The sequence below is a fragment of the Corvus cornix genome, chromosome 5, assembly GCF_000738735.6.
Source record: "Corvus cornix cornix isolate S_Up_H32 chromosome 5, ASM73873v5, whole genome shotgun sequence".
NCBI classification, from domain to species: domain Eukaryota; kingdom Metazoa; phylum Chordata; class Aves; order Passeriformes; family Corvidae; genus Corvus; species Corvus cornix.
The window spans coordinates 25,585,487-25,609,533 of record NC_046335.1 but is presented as its reverse complement, the minus strand read 5'-3'; the positions used below and the strand labels follow the sequence as shown (position 1 = coordinate 25,609,533).

Sequence of the window (24,047 nt, the reverse complement as noted above, 5' to 3'; positions counted from 1 at the left end):
GAACTTTTATTGTAGTTAGAACCTCTGGAGCAGCACTTACTTTGGGGTACCCACTTTATCATGCAATATTTTGAAATTTAAACAAGAGGGAAATACAGAATGAAGCTACAAGATCATCTTTTTACTGCATTATAGTTAACATCAGCATGAAGTTGTTTCTATCTTATTATTTATCGCAGGTCTGTTCTCAGAATGTCTTTGCATAAATTAAAGATTAATTCAACTAATTAATTAATAACCACAAGCTTACCTTTAGCAGTCCTGTGCTGTACTTGTTGGTTAGGTTTTTTTTCAAACCAAAGCATTTCACATTTTTAAATGCCCAATGAAAAGCGTATTTAAAATTTTCCCGATACTGTATCAATTGTAGAAGTTATTGCTGGCACCAAATACCTGAGCTGAAATGCACGAGTTCTCCTGCATCCCACTGCTTAGCTCTATCCCCCTGTTGGGACCATGCTATAAATTCCCAAGGTTTACTGGCAGCAGGCAGGACTCTCAGCCATTACTATTCCCTCTACAGTTCTGTCAATTACCTGGATTTTGGAAACCAGTTTCATGAAAGGCCAGCTGTCATCATGTCGTACCAGTTCCACTATGAGTTGCTCAAAAGCTGAGAGTTCGTGGACTCCCCCCTGACGTCCTGAACTTCTCCTGTTCAGTATCGGAGGAGATTCTGGAAAAAAACCAACCAAACACCCCACCAGATAAAAATTAAAGCCTGACATGTAAAATCTTAAAAAAATTTTTAGAAAGTGAAACACCATTATTTTGGGGTACTAAAACTATAGTTTAAAAGCACAAGGCATGTAGTTTGGCCTAAAGTATTAGCTATACTCCAGTCTTGTGTCTTACTACTAAAATGTCTCTCTCGTCATACAAAATGCTAAGTATCAGGACTTAGCTGGGTGCCTCCTCCATTGCATTAATTTTGGAAATCATTTTTTTCCACTGAATTCAATCTTAAAACAATCTGTTAAACACTTGAAGAAAAGCCCTATTAGAGAAAAACCAGAATAAGCCGCCTGCTCATAACTTTTACTTTCACAAAACCTCTATTCAGAGTGGTTTTATCTGCTTTCAAGAGTAGTCAGCAGGGTGGTTAAAGGAAAAGCTCAGAAATTCTGAATGGTGACGGACAGAAATGGTGCAGAATACAAGGCTGCCACACTGGAGTGGCAAGCTCTTTTACACTCTTCAGTCTTGCACTGGGTCTTTTTTGTTTTTAAAAGGTAATTGTATCTTTCCAAGTACTTCCTTACCATCAAACTATTGCCTTAACAAGCAAGGACACTGTTGGCCCTGTACCAGACAGACAACATTTTTCTACTGGCAGCAGTTTCTCATTGCATGTATATATTCCCAATTTCACTAACTTGCCTTTATCTGTGTTCTTCACTGTTTAATTCTTTAATAAAACAAAACCAAAAAGCTATGAGTAAATATTTGCATTTGTGTGGGTTAAAGTATTTTCAAATTTTCTATCCACTTATTATAGAGCATATTGTGTGCAAATATGGAATTTCAAATATGGATATGATAAATCTCAGATGGCTGAAATTATTTTTAATTTCAAAAAAAATTTTTTCACTTCTGTCACTGCAGAAGAAAAACTCTCATTGGAAGTGGCAAAACTGCCTTCAACCACCACTTCTAGTCTCCTTGCTCTACCACACAAATATTTTAGCAAGGAACAGAACATGGATTTTGCTGTGATAAACGCGTTTCTCTAACCTGTGGATTGTCGTTTTCTGCCTCTTCTCTTGGGCTCAGCAACAGGAAGAGAAAGCTTTGAAGCAGAAACTGGAAACTTCCTAAGCCGTTCACTAGAGTCTGCTGTATCAACAATTCTAAATCCAAGGGAGTTGGAAGGGCTGTTTTCCAGTGTGTTATCAGCACTCTTTCTTCCTCTTCGTCTTCTTCGAGGACCGAGTAATTCCACGAAAACATCTGCTTGTAATGAACTTTGGCTCTGACGAGTGGTCCGGCTATTAAGCTTTAAAGTAGGCTTTGTCACTGCTGAAGAGGCTGATTTTATGTTTCTCAAACCCCTTCTGGTAATTTTTGATGAAGATTCAATTTGCTGGCTCCGAGAAGCATATCTTGCCTGACGCTGGCTGTTCTGACTTGAGAACGGATTGTTGAGTTTGGCTGCTCTCATTTTTAATGGAAACTTGACCTGGGATCTTCCTTGCTTTGATGGGCTGCAAAGTGAACAGTTACGTTTATTTATTCCAAAATTCCATTCGTCTCTTTTCCCTCAGTTTTCTAATTCAGCATTTAAGAAACCCAGCCATTCAAGGTTGAACTGGTAAGCAGCTGGCTTGTAACCTGATGCAGTCACCCATTATTACCCATCACCCATAATTACCATTACCTTAAATACTGCTCTGGGGTCTCTTAATGAAATATTATGTGGTGTACATACCTTAAAGAAATGCTCAGAATTCTGATCACCTTTGCAGCTTATGCAACAGGAATACATTAACTGGAGCACCAGCTATCAATTTCTTTAAATCAGTTCTTTCTCACAGCAAGTGTTAACTACTAGGATTTCTGAACATTATTATCAGCCGCATAAATAAACTGCAGTTGTAAAATGATACATATAAGAGTTATGCTCTGGTCAGGGTTTATAACTAATACTCAAGACTCCCCTTCCTTTACAGGAGAGAGAGAAGATCCCAAAGATAAATTTAATTCTCAAGGATATGCACATTCTCTCCAACTACTGCATTTCAACTGTCAGAGCTGTAAATAACTTGCTTCAGTCAGTTCAAAAGACTGTACCAAAAAGAAGAAAAATACTGAGATCAGAAAAGTTTCCTTCAATTTTTATGTTGCTGGCATGTGTATCAAATAAAATTTTTACTGAAATGATCACTTTGTATTATTTAGTTGATTGTGTAGGGTTTCTTGGTTGGTTGTTTTTCAAGGATGTTTTCTTGGGTGGTTTGTTCGGGTTTTGTTAGTTTTGGTGTTGTTATGGCTTTAGGGGGCTTTTTCAGGGGGTAAGGGTGGTGTGGTTTGTTTGTTGGCCTTTTTTAAACAGCTACTGCATTAGTCCTCACAAGCCTTCCCAATGCCACATGGCCTCCGATGGATTGCTTTCTCTAATGTTCTAATACAGTATGCATCTAGTCCTCCAAAATTCAAAACTGGACAAAACTAACTCCAGGGTTTCTCCAGAAAACCTTCACTGTTTGAAACCCTCTCCACTTTACATTCAAACAGTAGCTGTACAGAACTGCAGCTCTGATGGCCTTCTCTCACCCATACATCCAAAGTTGGAATTTTTATCCTGAAAAGTGGGCCTAAGTCCAGGAACTCAAGCTTTTGTCAGAATTAAATCTTTGGTAAGAGCCAAATTCGTAAGAGCTGCCGTTTGTCTAAAAATAAACATCTTTTTCAAACTAGACCTTCAAGAGACATGCTTATGTGAAAAATTACTCCACATAATGATCAAGGTGGTATTTTAAAGTCTATTTACCTTATCTCTTCCTCCTCTTGAGATTCATCCTCCTCATCTTGCTCTTCTTCATAATGCTCCTCCTCACTTTGTCCCATCTCATCGTAGTCTGCCTCTTCTTCCCCTTCTAGTTGTTCAGCAGTCTCTTCATCACTTTCCACAGAAGGTCTCTGTCTGGAGGAGAGGCGTCTAGAGCGCTGTTTTGGTCGGCACTCTGGGCAAAACCAATCTCCTTCAGGAATGACCTAGAAACAGAAGGGGAAAAGGAGAGGAAAAAGCATTAGCAATATACAATTAAGTTATAAGAACTATTCAAGTTCTGTGTAAAAAGGAAGCACTTCTTTTTCCTGAGATACCTTCAGCTTGGGCCTGATGCAGTAGGTATGATATCCTCGATCACAGCCATCACACAGCACCATGCTTTCTGCATCGCCTTTCTTCCGACACACTTTGCAGCGAGCATTGAGGATGGACTTGGACCAGATGACACTTCGATCCAATGTAGACAGATGAAGGAAGACTTGGGACAAGCTGGTAGAAGAAAGAAGTGACTCCCTCCAGCGATCCAGAACTGTTTTATAGGACCGTCCACCATCACTGGCATCTTCCATTGAAGGAGGATTTAAAAAAATAAGAAAAATGACAAACCCCCACAGAATTATCAAACTTCTTTTTCAAAGATCCAGGTTATTCTAGAATATGAGTTAATACTGTGACTGTCAAGCAGACAGCAGTAGCAAACTGGGATAATATCTCAACCTTTGTCTTACCTCTTCAATACTGGAGTATTTTTTCTCCATAGTTTCCAAGAGGCTAAAGCTTTAAGATTTTACTCTTCAATACCTATTCAACTTAGAACTTGTACATACATAGGTCATGAATTAAACAGTAAACTCTGATATCAACCTGGAAACCTAACAATTTGATTTAATTTATAAAATATAAAAGATTACTTAAGATTATGAAAAAATGATCACATGTACAATTTACCTGCCTTTGTATTTACATTTGGAAATCCCCAAGTGTTTAAAGAAAAGTACCTGAAACTTCACTGGCAAGAAACAGCTTGAAGGGCACTTTTCACCCACACTTGCTCCAGTACAGTCTACCAGAGAGCCTTTCAGCCCTCTGCCCATGCCTCAGTGCCTTCATTCCTGCCCTGCACTCTGCCTTCACAAGCACCTGCATCTCTGTGTGGCTGACCAGGTTGGGTGACGGACCTGGATGAAATATAACTGTTTCCTTAATACCTTTTAAGCAATGTAGCACACAGGAATCTGTGGTACCCAAGTGTGAAGCCAAGTAACACCTGGGTTCCTAATGATGTTAGAAATAAATGGTGGGGGGGAATAGTTGCAAATTAGATGGTATTTTCAAATAGTTTTGGTTTGCAATCCAGGCCATGGAAGTGGCCACACAAACAAACACACAGACTGAATAGCGAGGGGGACAGTACTGAATGGGAATGGGCAGCTGGGAACTAGAGAAGCAAAGAGGCTGTTTGAGGACCCAAGAGAAAAAAGAAGGTATAAATGACACCCTGCATTGCTGCTGCTGAGCAGAAAGCTAATTTCTTTATTGAAGCTGAAAGTTATTTCTTGCATTTTAAAGTAAGAAGGTTTGAGGACAGGAAGAGACAATACAACAGTGCTTTTGATTATGGAAACGTCCGCAGACCTCCCTTCTAAAAGTGACAGTCCAGCTACTGCTGCGTGATCTCAGCTGACTAATGTACTCTAATATAAAATGCCACTCTGCCTGCTGCACTACTGACAGTGGACACACGAATGGCCTGTGATGCACCTGGTCTGCCAAATGATTTATTCTCAGGAATAGGAAGAGAAAATATCTAATAACAAACAAAAAAAGAACAAAAATGAGACTAATTGCTCTCCTGGCAAGGTCCTTCTGCCTTCTCATCAACGGGCTGCCAGGATTTGTCTAATCTTGCATACATTTGCATTAGCAGCAAGCAGCACAAGAGAAGTGATGGGAGAAGGCAGAGGATAAACAGGCAACACAGCTTCATCAATAAAATACAGCCACTCCTGAACTGCAAACCTGTATTTCCTAACATTTCCTATTCCTTAGTCCTTAGGCTTCCTGTGTTAAGTTCAGTCTTCTGAAGACAGTGGACAAGGTCCTTTTCACAGCACTGCAGTATACCTCCATGGATTTTTAAAAAATTCAGTAAGAAAATTAAAACCACTTAAATCAGGTTTGTACTGTAACTCTTACAAAGAACTTTATCTTAAGCACATACATAGTTTGGCAAGCATTTCTTTTGCTAACAATGGCAGCTTGAGCATTATTACTTTTATTTGGAGGTTATTTTCAGCCTGGATTGGTTCACCAATATAGTTCGTCACGCAACACAACAAATACACTGCAACTGCAAATTTGCAGAGCAAGTAGAGATGAAAATCACTGGCCACAACCTGCTTCAGCATGTCCTGCTGCTGAAACAAACAAGCCAAACAACACTCACTGTTTCAGATCCCAATTTGTAAAATAAGAATAACACTGCTTTCTTCCATCCATCATCTTTCTCATTTACATTGTTAACTTGGAGGGAGAAATGGCCTCTTCCTTTGTCTCTGAGCAGCTCTACACTGCACAGTGGGATACCCTTCTGTCAGCTAAGTCCTCCAAGCCTTGCTACAATGCAAATGAAGTCATTTGACAGATCTATGCACTCATCTATCAATAGCTAATTGAGTTCAGGGAAGGGTTTTCCATTCTAGTGTTTCTAGAAAGGATATGCAGTTGCACAATGCTGTAAGTTTCAGAAAAAATGGGGACATTAAAAGGAAGGGGAAAAAAACCCCAGGATTACGTGAACATGCAGATTTTGGTCCCCAAGTGGTAAAAAGAAAATACAGTTCTTTATTTCTGGTTGCAGAAACCTTTTTCTTAGTTTTAAATATTTGAGCTGTATTGTTTCAGTATCCATGTTTAAACCTTTGTCTTCAATACCACAATTCCTTCACTGTAAGGAACTGGCTACAAAATTAATTAAATAAAAAACAATAAAAAAAGAAAACCTGATAAAATATTCAATGCTTTCTAATTCTTAGCAATACAAATAACATTTAAAATTTACCATCTCTCTGACTAGTCTTGTCTTTCACTCTCTTCCTCCTTTTATACCCCCAGTGGTGCCTTTCATCATCTTCTGCATTACCTAACATTAAATTCAGAGTTATTTCAAATACCTTTTTGAAGCATGGCAGATTATTTTTAATTAATTTTTATATTCTACACTTGTATAGTCTAAAAATGTGACTTGAACAGTGATTCTAATATGTGCACACAGTGAAGGGTAAGACAGTACTGTGCATGGAGGAATTGCACATCCCAGTGTCTACTTTGACTCCCACTACAAACAGAAGGCTTGAACTGAAAGCTCTGAAGCCTACCCTGCCTTACCTTTCTGTCCATCTCTGGTAAAATGGCCACAGGAGCAGACACTAACCACAGGTTTCTCTCTCAGCAAACAGTTTGTCTGGTCTGTGCTACCACAAACCTCCTCACATCTCAAAAAATGTAGCCAGGTTATGGGCACAGTTCTCAAGGACCAAGAGAATTAGTTCATCTGTCCACCTGAAACAACACACTTTGGGTATTTTTGTGCAGGAGTGATCTCGAGCATTAAAATGATGAAATAACCTCCCAGGAAGGAAGAGCCATAGTTAACCTCATCTGCTCCAACTACAAGGCACCTTCCTTGACTGTCTTCTCTGAAGAGTAAACAAAAATTCTTCATCATAAAGAAGCCCATTTCCACCTTTGCTGCCTCTGCTCATAAAACTCTGCAGGGAAGTAATGAAAGCATGAGAACAAAGTATGTGCATACACTAATCACATCCCAGGATACTGCTGGGAGATGTCTGATGCTATTATGAGGGCAATTATAAATATGAAAGGAAACAACTTTGGGAGTAGAGGAAACAAAGATAATCAAAATCTAAAAAGAAAGGAATGGAATAAAGACAAGCAAAAATGAGCAAAAAAAGTTAGTTTGGGGTTTTTTGTCTCGCAAGAAGTGCGTGGCACAAGTTACAAAGTAGGCAAATGGTTCCCTCCATCAGTCTCAAAGGTGCTCCCATGAATTAGAATCCAACCTTTTGCATGGAAATCTGAAGGATGCTTAAATGACTGAAGTCCTGAACTAGTACAGAAGGCAGACTTTTTTTATGGATGCCTCACTGAACTCCAGGGCAACCAAATCACTTCATCATTTTATACCTCAACTTTCACATCTCTGTAAAAGGAATGATGAGACCTATTACTGCATTACAAAGTATTTTGAAATGTAAGGAAAAGTACATTTATATCACGAAAGAAACAAAATTCGTAACAAAAATTGCTTGTACTTCTTCTTTCCCAAACCATTTTTTTCTTAGAAGCAGCACTTCAGAGTTTCCTTCAAACAACTATTTAAAAAAGAAAAAGGCTTTTTTACATCTTAACTCCAAAAGTTTTGCAGGAAAACAACGTACTGCAACTGCACCCCCTCCTTTCCATGACTCTTCCCAAACATTACCTTGGGCTGCACTGAAGGAAGAAAAACCAAATTTTCATAATAATATTAAATATTTAATGAAAGGATTTCTAAAAGACAGTTCAAAATTAAGAAATGCATACAATTCAAATCATGTTACATTTAATCACCAGACAATAGAAGATTAGTGGGCATCTAGCAGCTCTGAGAGGCTGAGGGGGCCATTTCTGGGGTTTCCAGATCTCCTTTCACATCACTATCTTCTCTGTCAGTCTTTTCTTGCTCTTCCACTTGAACATTTGGTATGCACCTCAACTCTAAACCTATCAGAATCACCAGCAAGGCTCTTGGCAGCCTGATAGAGCCTCAGACAAAAACGGAGCTGGGAGGAGCAGCTGGTCCTTTTATTGCTGTGCCGGGTCCCTTTGTCTGCTCTGCACCCTGGAGGCCACCGGCATAAACCTGCCAGTGACTGCAGGGAATTTCAGTGTGCTGGCTTTAGGACTAGCAGCCATAAATGAAAACTAAAAATTGTTAAGTATGGCTCCATTCTCTAACAGGAACAGAGTAGAGTAAAGGGGGGGATGGAGAGGGCAAAGAAACTTTGCAGTGAAAACAAGAACTGAAACAATGACAAAGACAGAGCATTTTCAGTGGGGTTTAAAGCAGAAATGCGGGGGCACTCTTTTTAATGCAAGTGTTCCCTTGTACTGCTACCAAAACAGAACTCCTAGCACTTCCTTGACTTCCAATATTTTTGCTTCAACGGTAAGTCTATCAGCCAAAAAGTTGGGATTATCAGATTTAACATTAGAAACAGATATGCAAGGCACTTTGTCTAGGAGCTGGTTCCCTTACATAACTGGAACAACTATTAAAAAAACACCCCTCCTGTTAGAAAAAAAAAGAAAATGCTGCAGAGACACAGTAATCTGTATAGGAACAGTCAAAGCCAGTAACTCCTCAAACTAAAACCCAGTGGTTACAAACTTATAGCTAATTTCTATCATAAGAATAATGATGGCCACACTCTACAGGGGTCAGGAAAAAGATGCATCACAGCTCTGAGCACATGACAGTCCTGAAAACGAAGCATCCACTTTTCATTAAATGGTTTAGTAGCACTATAAACACCTCCTTGCCAAGCTCAGTAGAGAACTTTTCTTTGTCTGTTACACATACGCAATCTTGCCTTCATTCAGATTCACCTCCTGCTAAAAGCAGCCCATTACGAAACCGAAAACATGAGATATTTGGCACCAAAAAGGAAGAGGGAACCCAACACCGTCGCTTAATGGTTAGGGCAGTAAGCCAGAGCAGAGGACACCTGGGATCCTTCCTGCTCCTCAGCAATGTAGGTTATTCTATACATTACTGTAATCTTAGAGCAGTAGCATTTTTTCACAGCAGAAGAGATGCACAGGCACGCTACAGTAAACAAACATCAGAGATTTAAGACATGCAAAACATGTACATTTGCTTTCCTTATATACTCCCTCTGTCACTCAGTATAAAACACCTAAGAGAGAATAGAATTTCCAAGTTAAAAAAAACCAAAACACCATCATTCCAAAGGTAAGGCAAAAACATGAACCAATGTAAGGTTATGGTAGAGTTGAAACTACCAAAAAAAAAGACACAGAAACTTTCTCTCCAATTCTTCTTGGACATTATTCTTCTTTTAGTCTTCTTCCTCTAACTCAGGATCCATGATCAATGGCCGTAACCTCTAATAACCATGTTTTTCCCCTTAGGGAAATAGTAAACTTACAACTGTCAGAAGGGGGCCGTTGGCAAAACACTCTCACACCCCGGGTAGAAATGGAAGCATATAATGAACAACGTATTTACAACTTGTATATGAGAAGTAGGACAAATGCTAGCGGTACTGTCAGTTAACTGTTGCACAGGTTGCAAATCTAGTCATATAGCAGGAAATAAGCTGTATCATGCCTGGCTTAGAAAGTGCACACATATCTGAGTTGACCGAACACTAAGCCAAGTAAAGCTTTTAAACAGCTGTGGTTTAAACTATTCCTGTGCTCTCCCCTTTCATCTCAACCATTTGCTGCACTTCCCTCTTCTAGAGGTCATCACACCGATATCAAAAGCTTGTGGAAGGGAACCCGTGCCCACGTGTCAGTCTCTGGCACAGATCTAGCACAAACCCATCTTCAGTGGCAACTGATACCCAGACAGCAGGCTCCATGCAGGAGCTGCCAAAATGCAGAAACAACTTCAGGTCAACTGCACCACAGGGCACTAATATCTTGTGTTAACGCACCAAAACCTGCATCTTCATCTTCAACTACTACGGCAGAGTCTGCCAGAGCATAAGGATTTTATACACAGAGATTATGAGAGGAGAGTATCAGTCTACCAGGGTGTGTAGCAGTTGGTGCTCTGGAGGATCCTGGAGTGCGCTGCGCTGACAAACCAGAGCTGAGAGGTAAAGCAGCCCGGCAAGCACAGAGCAAAGCTCATCCCCAGTGTGCCATCCAGACAGGAAATCTGACTAAGACAGCCACCTTGGGAAGTAGGAACCACCTTTACACATTTCTCTAAGATATAACTCCACTTCTGAGCTGTAAAAGGATTCTAAGGAATCCAGACCTGAGGGATCACGGGAAAACAAAGTCACTTTATGCACTTTGGACCCTCTCTCTCACATCTGGAGCCCCATCAGGGGAAGCCAAGTAAGGAATATGTGTCAAAGTCAAGCTACAATCCTGCTTTGGTTTAAATTTTTCTTGCAACCTTTTATTTCCAAGTTTTACAGTATAAATGCAAAACCTAAGAATCTTAGAAGTTTGCAATGTAAATCTTTCCTACACTTACTATAAGTATTCTGTTACTGCTGAACAAGGTGATCCAGATACACCAGGCCTATATTGCTTTCACTGAAACAGTATAAAAAGCAGCACACATTTTTACAACCTAGAACTGGCCTCAACAGTAATTCTGAATTATAGTATTCCCCCACAAAGCTTGATCATTTCTGCCTAAGGGCATAATTTATCTCCCAATGCATCAGTAAAACTGTACGGCCACATAAACTCACTGAAACAATCTATGTTAAATAAGCATGTACTTAAGAGTAAAATTTGCTGCTAATTAATACATTTTTTATATATATATATATTTTTTAATATATACATATATATATGTGGGTGTGTTAACTTTTTTCTTTTCCCCAAGATGTCCTTCTAAAGCACCCAGTATCTTACAAAAAAACCAAGTGGGTTCATGGTAGGGGTTTTACTGCAGTATTGGGGTGGATGTGCTTGGCTGGTTTGTTAGTTACAATATCTTACACAAGATTAGAGACAGTTTCAATTCTGAGACTTACCAAGAGGTGCCTTGAGAAACCTGCGCTCAATTCCTTGTTCTATCTGAAGCAGTGCAGATGCCAAGTAGTGGACCACGTTACTGACTGGCTGAGGAGTACTTGTACTTGTTGATGCAGCACTTGGAGCTTCGGTTTTTAACCCAACAAGTCTAAAAGAGAAAGGTATTAAATTATCTTTGGCTCTGAATTTAACACCAGGGATATTTGCACATGTATGTATCCACAGCAGCTTCTTATTTTAACTTCATGTACATGGATTACGGACATGAACCGGTATGACACATTAGTTATCCCAGTTCCTATGTTTTCTCAGTTAGCCTAGTTCATCTAGATAAATCATCTTTAGGTAACAGTTATCCAAACTGCAAGAAATGTGGATGACAAATTTCAGAACAATTATTAATGTTTCCAGAAAATCTGACACAACCTCCATCAGCTAGATTATGACAGATTTCAGTGAAGAATATAGTCCCAATCATTCATCGGTGAAAACACTTTCAGTGGTGAAGTGTAGCCTTTTAGAACACATCCATTTGCAGAAGTACACAGACCCCTACAATTCAAAAGATTTTTGAAAAGGAAATAAACAAAATAAAAACAAAGTAATTTAAAAATGTAAATCAAGAATTGTTAACTTGTATGTTCTCATCCTTGGAGGATCTCCCTAAAATACTAACTTCTTATGTAAGGGTGCTAAAAAAACCTCCCAAACAATAAAAAAGACAAACCTAAAAACCCCCTGAAACCAATCAAACAAAACACCAAAGAGGTAGTTTTCCAATAAAACAGGACCAAAAAGACTAAGTAGTCATTTCAAAGTGTAGTTAATCATTCTGAACCACAAGCATTAAGCAACATGTATGAGAGCAACTCACACCACTGAAAATAAAATTCAATTTCTACTTGGGGTTTATAAAAAACCAACTAATTAAGACTGTCTGGATTCTGCTTTATTCTCGTGAATAAGCAATGCTTTTGGTTGTCCCTGTTCTTTTTTCACACTTAAAAGCTGTTCATTGTATTTTGCAGTCACACACATTTTGAGAGCCTGAAAGCAAACAGAAAGAAAGCTGCATAGTTATTTACATTTCACTAGTCAAACTCCAAGGTCTTAATGAGATGTCACTTGCTCTGAAATGGATAAAAAGCCCTGCATCAAAAGCAATCTGTCACATGATTTCAGAATTCCATAGTCTGATTTAATATGCAAGACTTTATTAGAGTAGACTTTACTCAGAAACTCTGATGGAGTCAGTATCGAATGGAAAAAAATTAAGCTACAAACTTCTGCAGTTGAGCTGAGAGGTGGCACTGAACAAGTACCCAGCATAAGTGGAAACATAAATTTCAGCTTCTCAGTTAAAACAGGGGATTATTTCTCTATTGTGGTTTTCAGGAACCAAACGTCTGTAAATTGTGTGATTAATATAAAGGATGACCCCATCCATTTTGCATGCAACTAGAGAACTCTGATTCAAAGGACAGTCTTAAAGGAAAACTCTAATTCAGAGTGATGAACAAGAACTGAAATAAAATGGGAGAACAACTTGAAGAACTTTAAATTCCCAACATCCAACACAGCACTCATTAGTCCACTCAGAAATACAGCTTTTATAAAAGTCTAACAGCAGAAAGCCTCACAAAATACATAAGGCAAACAGTACGTTAGTACAATGATTGTCTTGAATGAATCTTTTTTCGTGAAGTATTTCAAGATTCACACCCTATCAAGACATACAATTTTGTATGTATTAACTATATTAAGGTGGACCTTTATTTCTGAGAAGTATATAACTTCTGAGAATTAAGAATTTGGAAATCTTCACCATTTCTGTGATTTCTGAAGTTCGATTTACAACAAGAACTGGTATCAGAGACCCACATCTGTCTCAAGTCTTTGTTTAAAAACCAAACAGAACACCACAGAACAGCTACAACACTGTAGGATTTGAGGTTTCCTTTCTTTTACTATGTTGCAGCTTGCTCTACAGAAGTATTACCATTCCTAAACTTGTAAGATCACATCTCCATTTCGCTGCCATGCTTAAAGTTAATCCAGACCATGGCCTGTTACCCTGGTGGTTCTTACTGTGACTCATGACGTACACTGGCCAGTTCAACCAGCAATATGGTGCTATTACCATTTTTCCTTTTCAACACTCCATTTCAGAAATTGGGAGTTTTTGTTTTGCTGTTTTGTTTGGTGGGTTTTGGTTTTGTGTCTTGTTGGAGGTTTTTTTGTTTGTTTGTGTGAGGTTTTTTCAGTTTGGGGGGTTTTTGGAAGGGGGGTTCTTCTGGAAAACAAAACATCAATTGCCAGTTTAATTTTTCCCTGCACTTAAAATTATTTTAAAATGAATCCACATGTTCCTTCTTTGATAATTAATGTTCACTTTGAACAGTGTAATATCTGACTACTGAAAGTTGTAAAAATTGGTGCCTTAGTCTTACATGGTATAGAACAGCATCATTTAGAGACTTATAAACCAATGCAAAATCTCACATTTTAAGATTCACAATCTTAAAAATCACCATGTGGAAGAATTTGAGGGTAATAATAATTTGAAGGTCAAAAAACCCCCAACCAAACAAAACCAGAGCACTGCTATAAAACTCAAAGAGAAGAACCATTATTTAAGCTATAGCTCTTACCTGTCTTTCACAATGAACTTATCTTGATCATCAGTTTCCATTTCTTCAGGTTCTTCATTCACAGTTTTAATAATACCATTTTCTTTGTTTTCATCATTCAGAAACTCATATCGTCCATGCTCTAAGGCTGCTCTCCAAGCCTGTCTGTCTGTAACCTGAAGGAAACATACAAATTTGAGGTTTCTAAAGAATCAAAGGACACAAACTTTTAGTACCCATTACTGTCTACATTTAATTTAATTATGCTTTTAGTAAAACCACAGCATTCAAGAGTTCTCATTTAAGTTACAGACTTGACGGCACCACTGTGTTCCTACATGCTACCATTTACAAATACCTTAATAGCCCCCAATGTTCCTTGGTAGATTCTGTCTTCAATGTCCAAAAGGAAGTCTCTAAGTCTCAGTTCAAGCTGCTTCTCTGCAGGTAGGTGAGATCCATCATGGATATTCTGCATCCTTCCCCGTCCTATAGGAGGTCTGATGTCACTCTGAGGTTTTTCTGCAAGAACAGCAAGTAATTTGGCATCAGTAGATCTTGTTCTTTTAAAGCAGCTGTTGGCAGAGGAAACAACAGTACAAGCCAGAGCAAGCTGAATTCATGGGTTCAAAATTCCCTTCCTGTAGCAACCTGCCAACACCAATATCTGTACCAACTAACCCATCCGATTCAACCAAGCAGGGTATTCTTTCAAGAGATGACCAACAGATTGGCATCCACTCGTAACAACACATGAGAGAAATCCTCACTAATTTAGAAGTAGTTCTTTTATCTTAAAATTCTTTTGAAAGTAGTAGGTAAGTAACACCAACCCTGCTCTAAGTGCAAGGAGAAAAAAAAAAGAAAATAGTCATATTTCTATTACTTGATAGCTCTTACTTTACAAGAGAACTCTTCAACTGTCTTTCCTGCATGTATCTTTATCATAGAAACACTTAAAGTAAGCATGTGCAACTGAAAATCATAAAACCTAACAGAATGAGACAAGATAAAATCTCATTTAAAAACCTAACCTTAAAACAAAAAGAAATGACGATACAGGAACAGATGAGACTAACTGTGCCCTCTAATTAAACGCAGGGGGAAAACGAGCAAGATAACATGATAATTTATGAAAACAAGGTGAGAGCTGATGATGATAGGCTGTCAAGTAAAAACCTCTTCCTAAGAGAACTCAAAGTTCATGCAAAAACTTAAAAGCCACAGTAAAGAGCTGAAAGTTTGCCCAAATTCTAAATTAGTGCTTGCAAGTCTGCATAGGTGGTGAACATTTTTATTCACAGGATTTACCTTAAAACCTTTTGAGTGCAGTGATGAGAAGGTACATGCAAGAATTTAAGAGGTATTTAATAAATACCATACCATAAAGCTGTTGTTAAGAAAGCACAGAATGAATTCCTAAGGTGCTCTCAATTGCTGAAACAACTCCCTGTAACTGAAAGTAATAATGCAAATACTCTCAAAATATAGACTCTAATGCCTGGATGTGGGAAATGTCCTTTCTAGTTTAAAAGCAAAGAAAAAATGCAGTATTCTTTCTTGAGCAGAATCAGAAAAGCAGCAACTGCTTTTCAAACAACTGACAAGGAAAAGTTAGTGGATACTGGAATAAAATCAAGTTAACAGCACATATCAATTTTATTTCCATGTTCTTTTGAGCAGGAACTGGAAAAGGCAGAAGCACAGCCTGCAGTGCAGGAGAATCTCTCTTGTCCTGCAAGTCATTTGAGTGAAGGTAACAGGGCAACACCTGGAGTCCACAGCAAAAAAACTCCCAACCAAGCACATCTACATGTGGCTATTATTCCTGCTTATCACAGTGGTGGCACCATTGGTACTGGACCACTGCATCTGAATTTCCAGGATCTCTATTAAAGTGAAGCTCAAAGCTGCCTTAATTTTTTTCCCGATGTTATTCTACAATTCTAACATTGAAACTGAAGAAAAATCTATGTGGAAATCAAGTTGCTTCACACGAAGCAACACACAAAATACAGATAAAGGTGCAGCAATTAAGAAAATAAGGAACCATACATACAAACTCAAATGTATCAGAAGATGATGGAGATTTTCTCACAAAAAAAACCCCAAATATAGAAGAAAGGCCTCAAAATATAGCTTAATTACTACACAAAACCTCTGTCCTCTGCTAGTTTCCACCAAAAGAAATGGTAGGTCAGTTACAAATTTAGCAGTATCTGATGTGCCCACAGCATGTCCTACCATACACACTTCAGGAAAACAGAATTTGCGTCTGCTCTGATTAATCTTCCTTTGCCCGAATACAGATAACCTAAAATCCTCATGGTAATTTGTCATAATTAAAAACAAAATCTAATTTCTTAAACATTACCCAAGGGAGCCTCACCTTGGTAACATTCTCTACCCACCAACACGCCATAAATATGCCAGCTTTAAGCTTGTATGTGTAAAATTGTATCAGTGATGGGAACCAATGCCTTGCCAATAAATTGCAAAATATTTGGCTAGGAGAAAATGGAAAAAAACCCCTAAATCCTAGGTCTAGGATGGTTTTCAGTACACTCCTATGTTTAAAAACCCATAAAAACATCTGCTATCCTGCTGTTTCCTTCTGTACTGAGTGTCTGCCAAAGCAAGAAAAGGGAAAAAAAACCCAGAAAAGAGTAACATCACAAAAAGCCACTGCACTGAAGTTAATCCATGTAACAACCAACGCAGCTTACGCTACTTTGTAGCTCATATTAAATTTTATTCCCCAGTTAATCTTTTTCCAAAGCTAAAATTACTTCCTAAAGTTGTTTGTTTAAAAGCCACTCCCAGTTTACTAAGCAGTAAGATAACAGACAAATCACTGCCTTTTTTTTTTAGCATGAGAAACCAGAAAATACCACAAAGGTCTGTCAAGTGGTGGGGGGGGGGAAAAAAAAAAGGAAAGAAGGAAAAAAACCAAACATGTTTTCCATCGAGTGAAAGAAAGCTAAAGAATAATTCTTAGATGTTAGAAATTACAATTAAATTAGAATTAGAGGTTTCTATACTATTATATAGAAGTTATATCTGTAGAAGCAAATTAAGACCCTTTCATGTACCTGGAATATGGAATTTCTCCACAGGAAAACTGCTTAGTTGTTCATATATTCTACTTTTCTCTTGTAAAAGAGTTTCTTTTAAGGCACTCTCCCTATGTCCTCGGGAATTGAGAGCCTCTAGGAGTTGGTCCAGTTGTTCCCGAGAACTGTAAAAGCACCAACGGTTTGGTTTGTATACTGGCCTTGGCACCTCTACGACAACACTGGTGTGTGAATCTTGGTCAATATTGGAGGTAGATTCAGAGGATTTCAAAGACTCTCCAGTTTTACTGAATACCTGAGGTTCATTTGTGCAAGACTGTCCACTATTCTGAAAGGAAGAGGTTCGAGGCAACAACATGTCTTCTGTGAGACCAGAATAGTCCTCCTCTACGAACAATCCAGGAACAGAAGGGAAAATCCAGTAGCGTCGGTACAGACGGTCTCGACCTAACGGGGTGATATTTGTGCAGGCTGTTGCATTCTGAATCTTTTCTAACAGTTCCTTCTCTTTCTTTTGCTGTTCCTGTTTTAAAGCTTCTTCATCTTCAGCAGTAAGGGGTTCACTCTTTTCACAAGTGGTCTCTTCTTGTCTTGTAAATTCTTTATATCCATTTTGCCCTCTCCTTCCTAAAGTTAAAAGAAGTATGATAGCAATTCATTTACAACTTTTTTTTTTTTTTTTTAAAGCGAAAACTCAAGTAAAGAGCAAGTTTTAGTTCGGGTCCTTTCTGGTTATCTAGATTTACACTGTCAAAGACCATCAGCTCAGTCAAGAGACAATACTGGTTTTATTAAAGAAAAACTCAAGTGATTAACCCCCATTCCCTTGACTGAATAGGCAGCCACTTACACCTTTATTCTGCAGAAACTAGACTAAGTCTCACTTACTGACACTGTCATCTTCAATATCATACAAAAAGAACCAAAATTTTAAGAACTCAAAAATATATTATAGAAACATCTTATGATGATAAAGTAAAATTGTAGCAATTTCACTATTGAATACAAGCTATGAGTTAGACTTAATTTATCATACTCAAAATGATGAGATCTTAAAACTCCAAAAGTCTCAGAAAGACCAGAATCTCTACATAACAGCTTTTATGGCAAACTCTGGTATCTTACTTGATCACTTAAATTTTTAAGTGTATTAACTATTTTTTTCCCCCCTCAATTTGTACAAGCTCCCATCTTTAGTTTAACAAAGTATTAAGTCCTGGTAGTCATCTACAATAGTATGTCTCATAATTGATACATGCAACCTGAAACGTGCTGTGAACACTCAAGCTCTATGTGTTCCCTGTGTTACCTTCAATTCCCTAGTTGTAGGAATGAAATAAAAACACTTCTTTGTCATCCAGTCACAATGGCTCAAACATGGGTATTTGAGAAACCTGAAATTCTGTTTAGGATCTCATGACAAAACTGTAGTAAACATGTAAATCTGTATTACTGGATGACTCAGAATTTCCATCCCAGGTACTGTTAGGAACTGCACAAGTTCTCAACTTCAGTCCACAATCATCCAGGACTTTCACTGGCAAAGACACCAGCACAAAGCCTTCCCAGCAGAAAGACAGATGAGCTAGCAGCCCAAAGCCATCAACAATTCATCCTCCTGTGGTGACATCTATGTTTTGTTAGGAACAGCAGGCTGCACCATTTACTGCACTGCAGCTCCTACTAGCACGCTGCTGAGGAAATTAAATCTAGACGTAAGTCTGATTTTATTCTTGTATAGGAGGCATGCAGCTTCATTAGCAAAGGCAAACTACACCCAAATGCCTGATCTAACATTTTCTTTTGAAATACCAGTTGGTTTTGCAGTTCACTAAAAAAAAAAAAAATTAAAACAATGTATCAAACCTACACCATCTCCTATTAGACCAAACTCCTACAACAGCTCCTATGAGGGCAAGTACCTATAATGGTTTGTTAGGCAACATCCTAACATTTTTTAGACAAAAGAGGAATCCACACAGCAAGTATGGAAGACAAGAAAAAACAGCAGTGTGGAAGAACATAGAGCTGACCATAAGAACTACACCAGGCTGGCTCAATGTACTTAATAGCCCATTATGCTCATGTTCGAGTGTGGGTTTTTTTCCTTAAAAAATAATTACAGCAAAGATTGATACTTTTACTATAAAACACAAGAGCTTGCCAGCTGCATGCATGCAGGTAATACAGGTATGCAAACAAATTCATTATAGCAATACCTCTTCGTCGCCTTTTGTTTGGTCCCAGCTCTTCTTCATCCTCTGTGACTGTGTCCATGTCTTGCTCTTTACGTTCCATCTCTTTGCTCTCTGTACTAGTATCGAGGTCTTCCCGTTCCTCCTCCCTGACACAACAAAATAAACAAAAGCTGACTAACTTACCAACTGTGCAATATAAGCTAAATGATGAAAAATACACAGTAAAATATGGCATCTTTGACACAAAGAGTACTTTTCTCTCCCAAGTACTTAAGCTAGTAAAATACCTATACTGCTTTTAAAAAATAAACTGTAAGTCACAGGCTATATTAAAGCCCAAAAGAAATCCACTGAACTGTAAATGTGAAGTTCTGTATTAAAGACTAAAACCTGCTCTTTGGTACCCTTTCATTTGAAGAGTATTATTATAATCAGGTCTTTTTTGGAGACATCTTAGTGCAGTTCTATTGATATAAATTTTTTTCATGTCTAAGCAAAGTTTCCTCCCCAAAATGTATACCATTCTGTAAAATGCTTGATAACACATTTTTGCCTCATCTAGCAAATATAATTAAAAACATCCAGAAAACACAGGCAGTTTTTACAGGGCAACATTTATTTTTTTTTCTTTATTATAATTTCCAAAGCATAGCACAAATCCATCTTTGGCCCATGCTCACCCTTTACAAGCAGATTTATTTACCTAACTATCTTCGTCATGCAGGCAAAGATATAGTGTTGCTTGATTTTCTTCCTGGAATCATATACAGCTGCATATGCCTGAATCTTACGACTTGAACCCATACAGTTTTATTAACATAACAAAAACCCTCTGGTTGTATGGAGATCACCTGGCATAACACAGCATTTTTTTAAAAAATGCTATTAAATTTGATTAATAAATTTTTACATGAGATTAGTACTATCTAGCTCAGATCAGATCAATTCCTCAACTCAAAAATGAACTATAATGGTCTGTATGAAGATATTTAGAGAAGTGAAATCAACGCAAGACAAATCAATGCAAAAAAACCTAGATATTGCAATTTTCTCTTGTCAAGCTTTCAACAGAATTCCGAGTATAACACAAGTTGATTTTAAAAATAAATCACTTTCATAAACCAATTCTACAGCACTATAAAGAAAAATAAAATCAACATTAAGGACTATGTACTTAAAACATACCTCTGTATATGATCAAGTCAATGAAACTACACATGTGGGGTCTGGCCACGAAGCTGTAAAAGTGCTATATGATCTACGAAACAGTAATACTATGTATCATACCCAACAGATATTTCTACAGCAGGAATTCTTTGCTCCTCTTCCTTCAGCTTTTCTTGTTTCTCTTTCATTTTTAACTCTTGTTCTTTTAACCTTTCTTCTCTTTTCTTACGTATCCTAATAGTAAGAAAAAGAAAACCAGTTGCAATTAATCTGCTATCTGATCTATCCACATCTTTTTTCTTTTATATTAAAACATCATCCAAAACTAGCAGCAACATGGGAAAACAACATTTAGCATAACTGTTTCACTCCTGTCTACAGTCCCAGGAAACCAGCACAGAACAGAAAGATTACTATTGTTTCTCATACGCCTGCTGCAACTGAGGAGTTAATCTCACTTGCAGCACCAAAATTTAGTTTTCCATATCCTAGTTCTACCTTGCTGCTGCTGCCTCTCGTTCTTTGCGATGCTGTTCTGCCTTTAATTCCCGGAACTCCTGTTTTGCTTGTCGTAGCACGTCAACAGAGTCCTCAATGAAATCTCGAGTGGAGACAAGAGTCAGAAGTTTCCCACAGAGAGCATGAAGGATCTTCATCTTTTCTCCTAATAAAATTTAGACCAATGTTTATATTTCACTATTGATACAATTGATAATAAGCCTAACTCCTACAGACTCCAGACTGGATTTGTTCTCACTCAAGAACAAGTGAACGAACATTAGTAGTGCACCAGCTGCACTTGCAGAGACATTTCCTGAAAGCGTATCTGCTTTGCTCAGACACACAAGCCTTTATTTTTAATTTATTAACTTTTGCCACCAAAAGAAGTAGTAAAATGCAGTATTATCTTCAAAATAGAGATAAAGGAACAGTAGACAGAAATTTTTCCCCATTTCCAAATAGTGAACAAAAGACCCAAATGAGAACAGGGGAAAAAAAACCAGGGGCTGAATCAAACACTTCAGTTCTTCCTCCAGGGAGATCCCCTTCTGCAAGTAACACCAACACTTTTGAAATGGGATGAAAAAAAAGCTACTCAGAAGTAATGAGACTGCCTAGCTCTGCAGTCTCTGATGGGGTGGGATGCACTTGTGGGGACAGAAGCATAGCGGATGACTGCTGGTCTACATATGATCCCCAGAGATCCGTTCCAAACTCAATTATTCTATGATACAGTAAATTTTGACCATTATTGGTCTGAAGCAGTTGCAAACTTGATCACTTAATGAGCAATCTAATAATCTCTAACATGTATTGTCTTTTATTACCTGGCAACAAATCATATACTGAGGTACTTGAAAGTTTCTTCAAGAGACCAGGATTACTTAATCTCAGCTCCATGCAAGCATCATCAGTAGTATCAAACCCTCCTCGTTTCTGGTAACGGTATTTTGCATTGGCTGATGTTATATCAGCACCTGACGCTAGAATGTGAAGTCTGAGAATCTCAGAAAGAGTGCAGCTATCGAGATCCAAGTTTTTCAAATTGCAGCCTACAGTTGAGAAGAATGAACAGTCATTTTTATAGACATTTAAATGTACATAAATATAAAAACAGTGCTTTAAATACAGAGGAAAATAATAAAAGTAACAAAACAAGAAGTGAAACCCACACATACCCTGATGTAACTGGGGCCATGCAGCTGCCAAAGTTGCAACTGCAGACAGTGCAGATTTTGTGGGGTCTGCATCTTCATCCAAAGCCTCTGTTAAATCTTTAAGGAAATAAACACTTTATTCTAGTGCAAATTAAAACTTGTACTGTGGAGGGGAGGAAAGGAAGCTGTGTTTTAAGAGTTGCAGACAAAGCAAAAAGAGGGATGATATTTACAGATGCATCAATGTATTCAAAACTCAATTCAACATCCAAATGAAAATTTACAGATCTTTAAATGCGACTAAAAAAATCCAGCTAAAAGCTAAGGACATGCATCGCATGCTATATATAGCAAGAACCATATAAGCTGTTAAAGCAGCCGCAACACACAAAACATGCACAACGGCAACATAAAAGGCAGCAAAAGCAAATCCAGGAACACGCTCGAAAGCGCAGACAAGTAGCAATGCAAGAGTACCTGTATTTCCTTTCCTCAAATGAACTGTTTTTCTTACCATAATTTTGTTTTTAGGAAGCTTAACTCAAACCAATCACATATTTTGATACTGGCTATCACCATTCACTTTATACTTTCTATCTGTAACTTCGATACAGCCTGCTCTGCACAAACACAATTACTAAGACATTACAAATAAATCATATTTCACCAAACCAAGCACCTGCACTTAATGATCACCATACATAAGCAAACTGACCAGGAAAGCAGGGAAGTGAAAGGGAGAAACAGCAAATTCCTGTTTCTTAAACAAAGGTTTCCTCAGCACTTACAGGTATTTCTCCAGAGGGTTGACAGAGTATTTTTAGCACTGTATGCTGTTTCAACAATTTCACTTTATTTAAATCCAAATTATTAAGCAGTTAAAGTCACCAAGTCAAACCACAAAGACTGCATAAAATGCAAATCCACAACAGTCCCGTATGATGATGAATGTTGCTTGAAAACTGTCACCCAGACACTGCAAAATTAATCTCTGCACCTCCCCTCTCACTCTAACTATGTAATACAGTTTGAGAAAGTACTGTACACCCAAAAACCACACATCCATGGTGTTCTCCGTTGCAGAAATGCTGCCTGTACAGAATTTAACTGAGCAAACATGCTGACTACTGCTAGTTTGGTTAGCCAGAATTACAAAGCCAAGACTGTGTAATTCTTTTATGGGAAAGAAGATGTCTAAACAAGAGTGACAAGAAATGAAAGTTCTGAGGTAAGTAAAACATAAGAAATGAAGTGCCTTACCCACAGCTCGCCTAAATGACAAAGAAAATGGCAGACTTTTGCACATGGCAGTCCCATGAAGTCAAATTAAAATAAGAGAGTTACATTATGTTTTTTCTGATCAGCCATATGAATAATATAGAATCTAATCAACTATTCTATGATTACCCGATAATGGAATCCTTGCTTGTACTGCCAAGGCAATACGCTCAGCAGTTAACAAATATAGCTTAATTACTAAATTCAACAGTAATTAAAATACAGTCTAAATTTATTAACACTGTATCAAATCTGTAACTTTATTCAACTACCAAGAGCAGCCTCTGTTACTGAAGATAGCGCCCACAGCTGGCTTGTAGGGGCACCATGGAATTCACTCAACCTCAAACACGGAGTGCTCTTATGTATTTATCTACCCCTAATGAAATAAAGGCTAGGAGGATGGGTCAAAGCTTCTCCTTTAGTCAGCAATCTGGCAACCCAAAAACACAGAACCACAAATTTGAACAAAGCCTGCACTTCCTTCTGATCAGTGGTTAGTGCACACTGAATGCCTCTGAAAATGGGTGTATCATCAGCCTGACAGCGAAGACCAAAGTCAGAGTGACTGCGAGACTCTTCACTGAAAGAACACACATGGTAGTATCCAGGAGCTGTGGATGCATACCTTCAAGTCTTGAAGAACAATGAATATTCAATTCTCCATTATAGTTGTGCTGGGGAGTTTTAGTTTTTAATCTAATTGGGTACAGATTTTT

General features: G+C 38.1%; 1 protein-coding gene across 1 annotated transcript in view; it reads right to left on the bottom strand.

Moving 5' to 3' along the window:
* The window catches only part of BAZ1A (bromodomain adjacent to zinc finger domain 1A), a 63,448-nt gene that overhangs the window by 3,172 nt on the left and 36,229 nt on the right, over positions 1-24,047 (bottom strand). The window contains exons 13-25 of the mRNA XM_039552378.1: positions 22,072-22,167; positions 21,721-21,945; positions 20,891-21,056; positions 20,513-20,626; positions 19,247-19,371; positions 17,046-17,654; positions 14,312-14,475; positions 13,975-14,129; positions 11,323-11,471; positions 3,826-4,073; positions 3,491-3,714; positions 1,735-2,204; positions 537-676 (exon numbers count right to left, since the gene is read on the bottom strand). Coding sequence (XP_039408312.1) covers positions 537-676; positions 1,735-2,204; positions 3,491-3,714; positions 3,826-4,073; positions 11,323-11,471; positions 13,975-14,129; positions 14,312-14,475; positions 17,046-17,654; positions 19,247-19,371; positions 20,513-20,626; positions 20,891-21,056; positions 21,721-21,945; positions 22,072-22,167 — 2,885 coding nt within the window. The remainder of the gene's footprint in view (positions 1-536; positions 677-1,734; positions 2,205-3,490; positions 3,715-3,825; positions 4,074-11,322; positions 11,472-13,974; positions 14,130-14,311; positions 14,476-17,045; positions 17,655-19,246; positions 19,372-20,512; positions 20,627-20,890; positions 21,057-21,720; positions 21,946-22,071; positions 22,168-24,047) is intronic.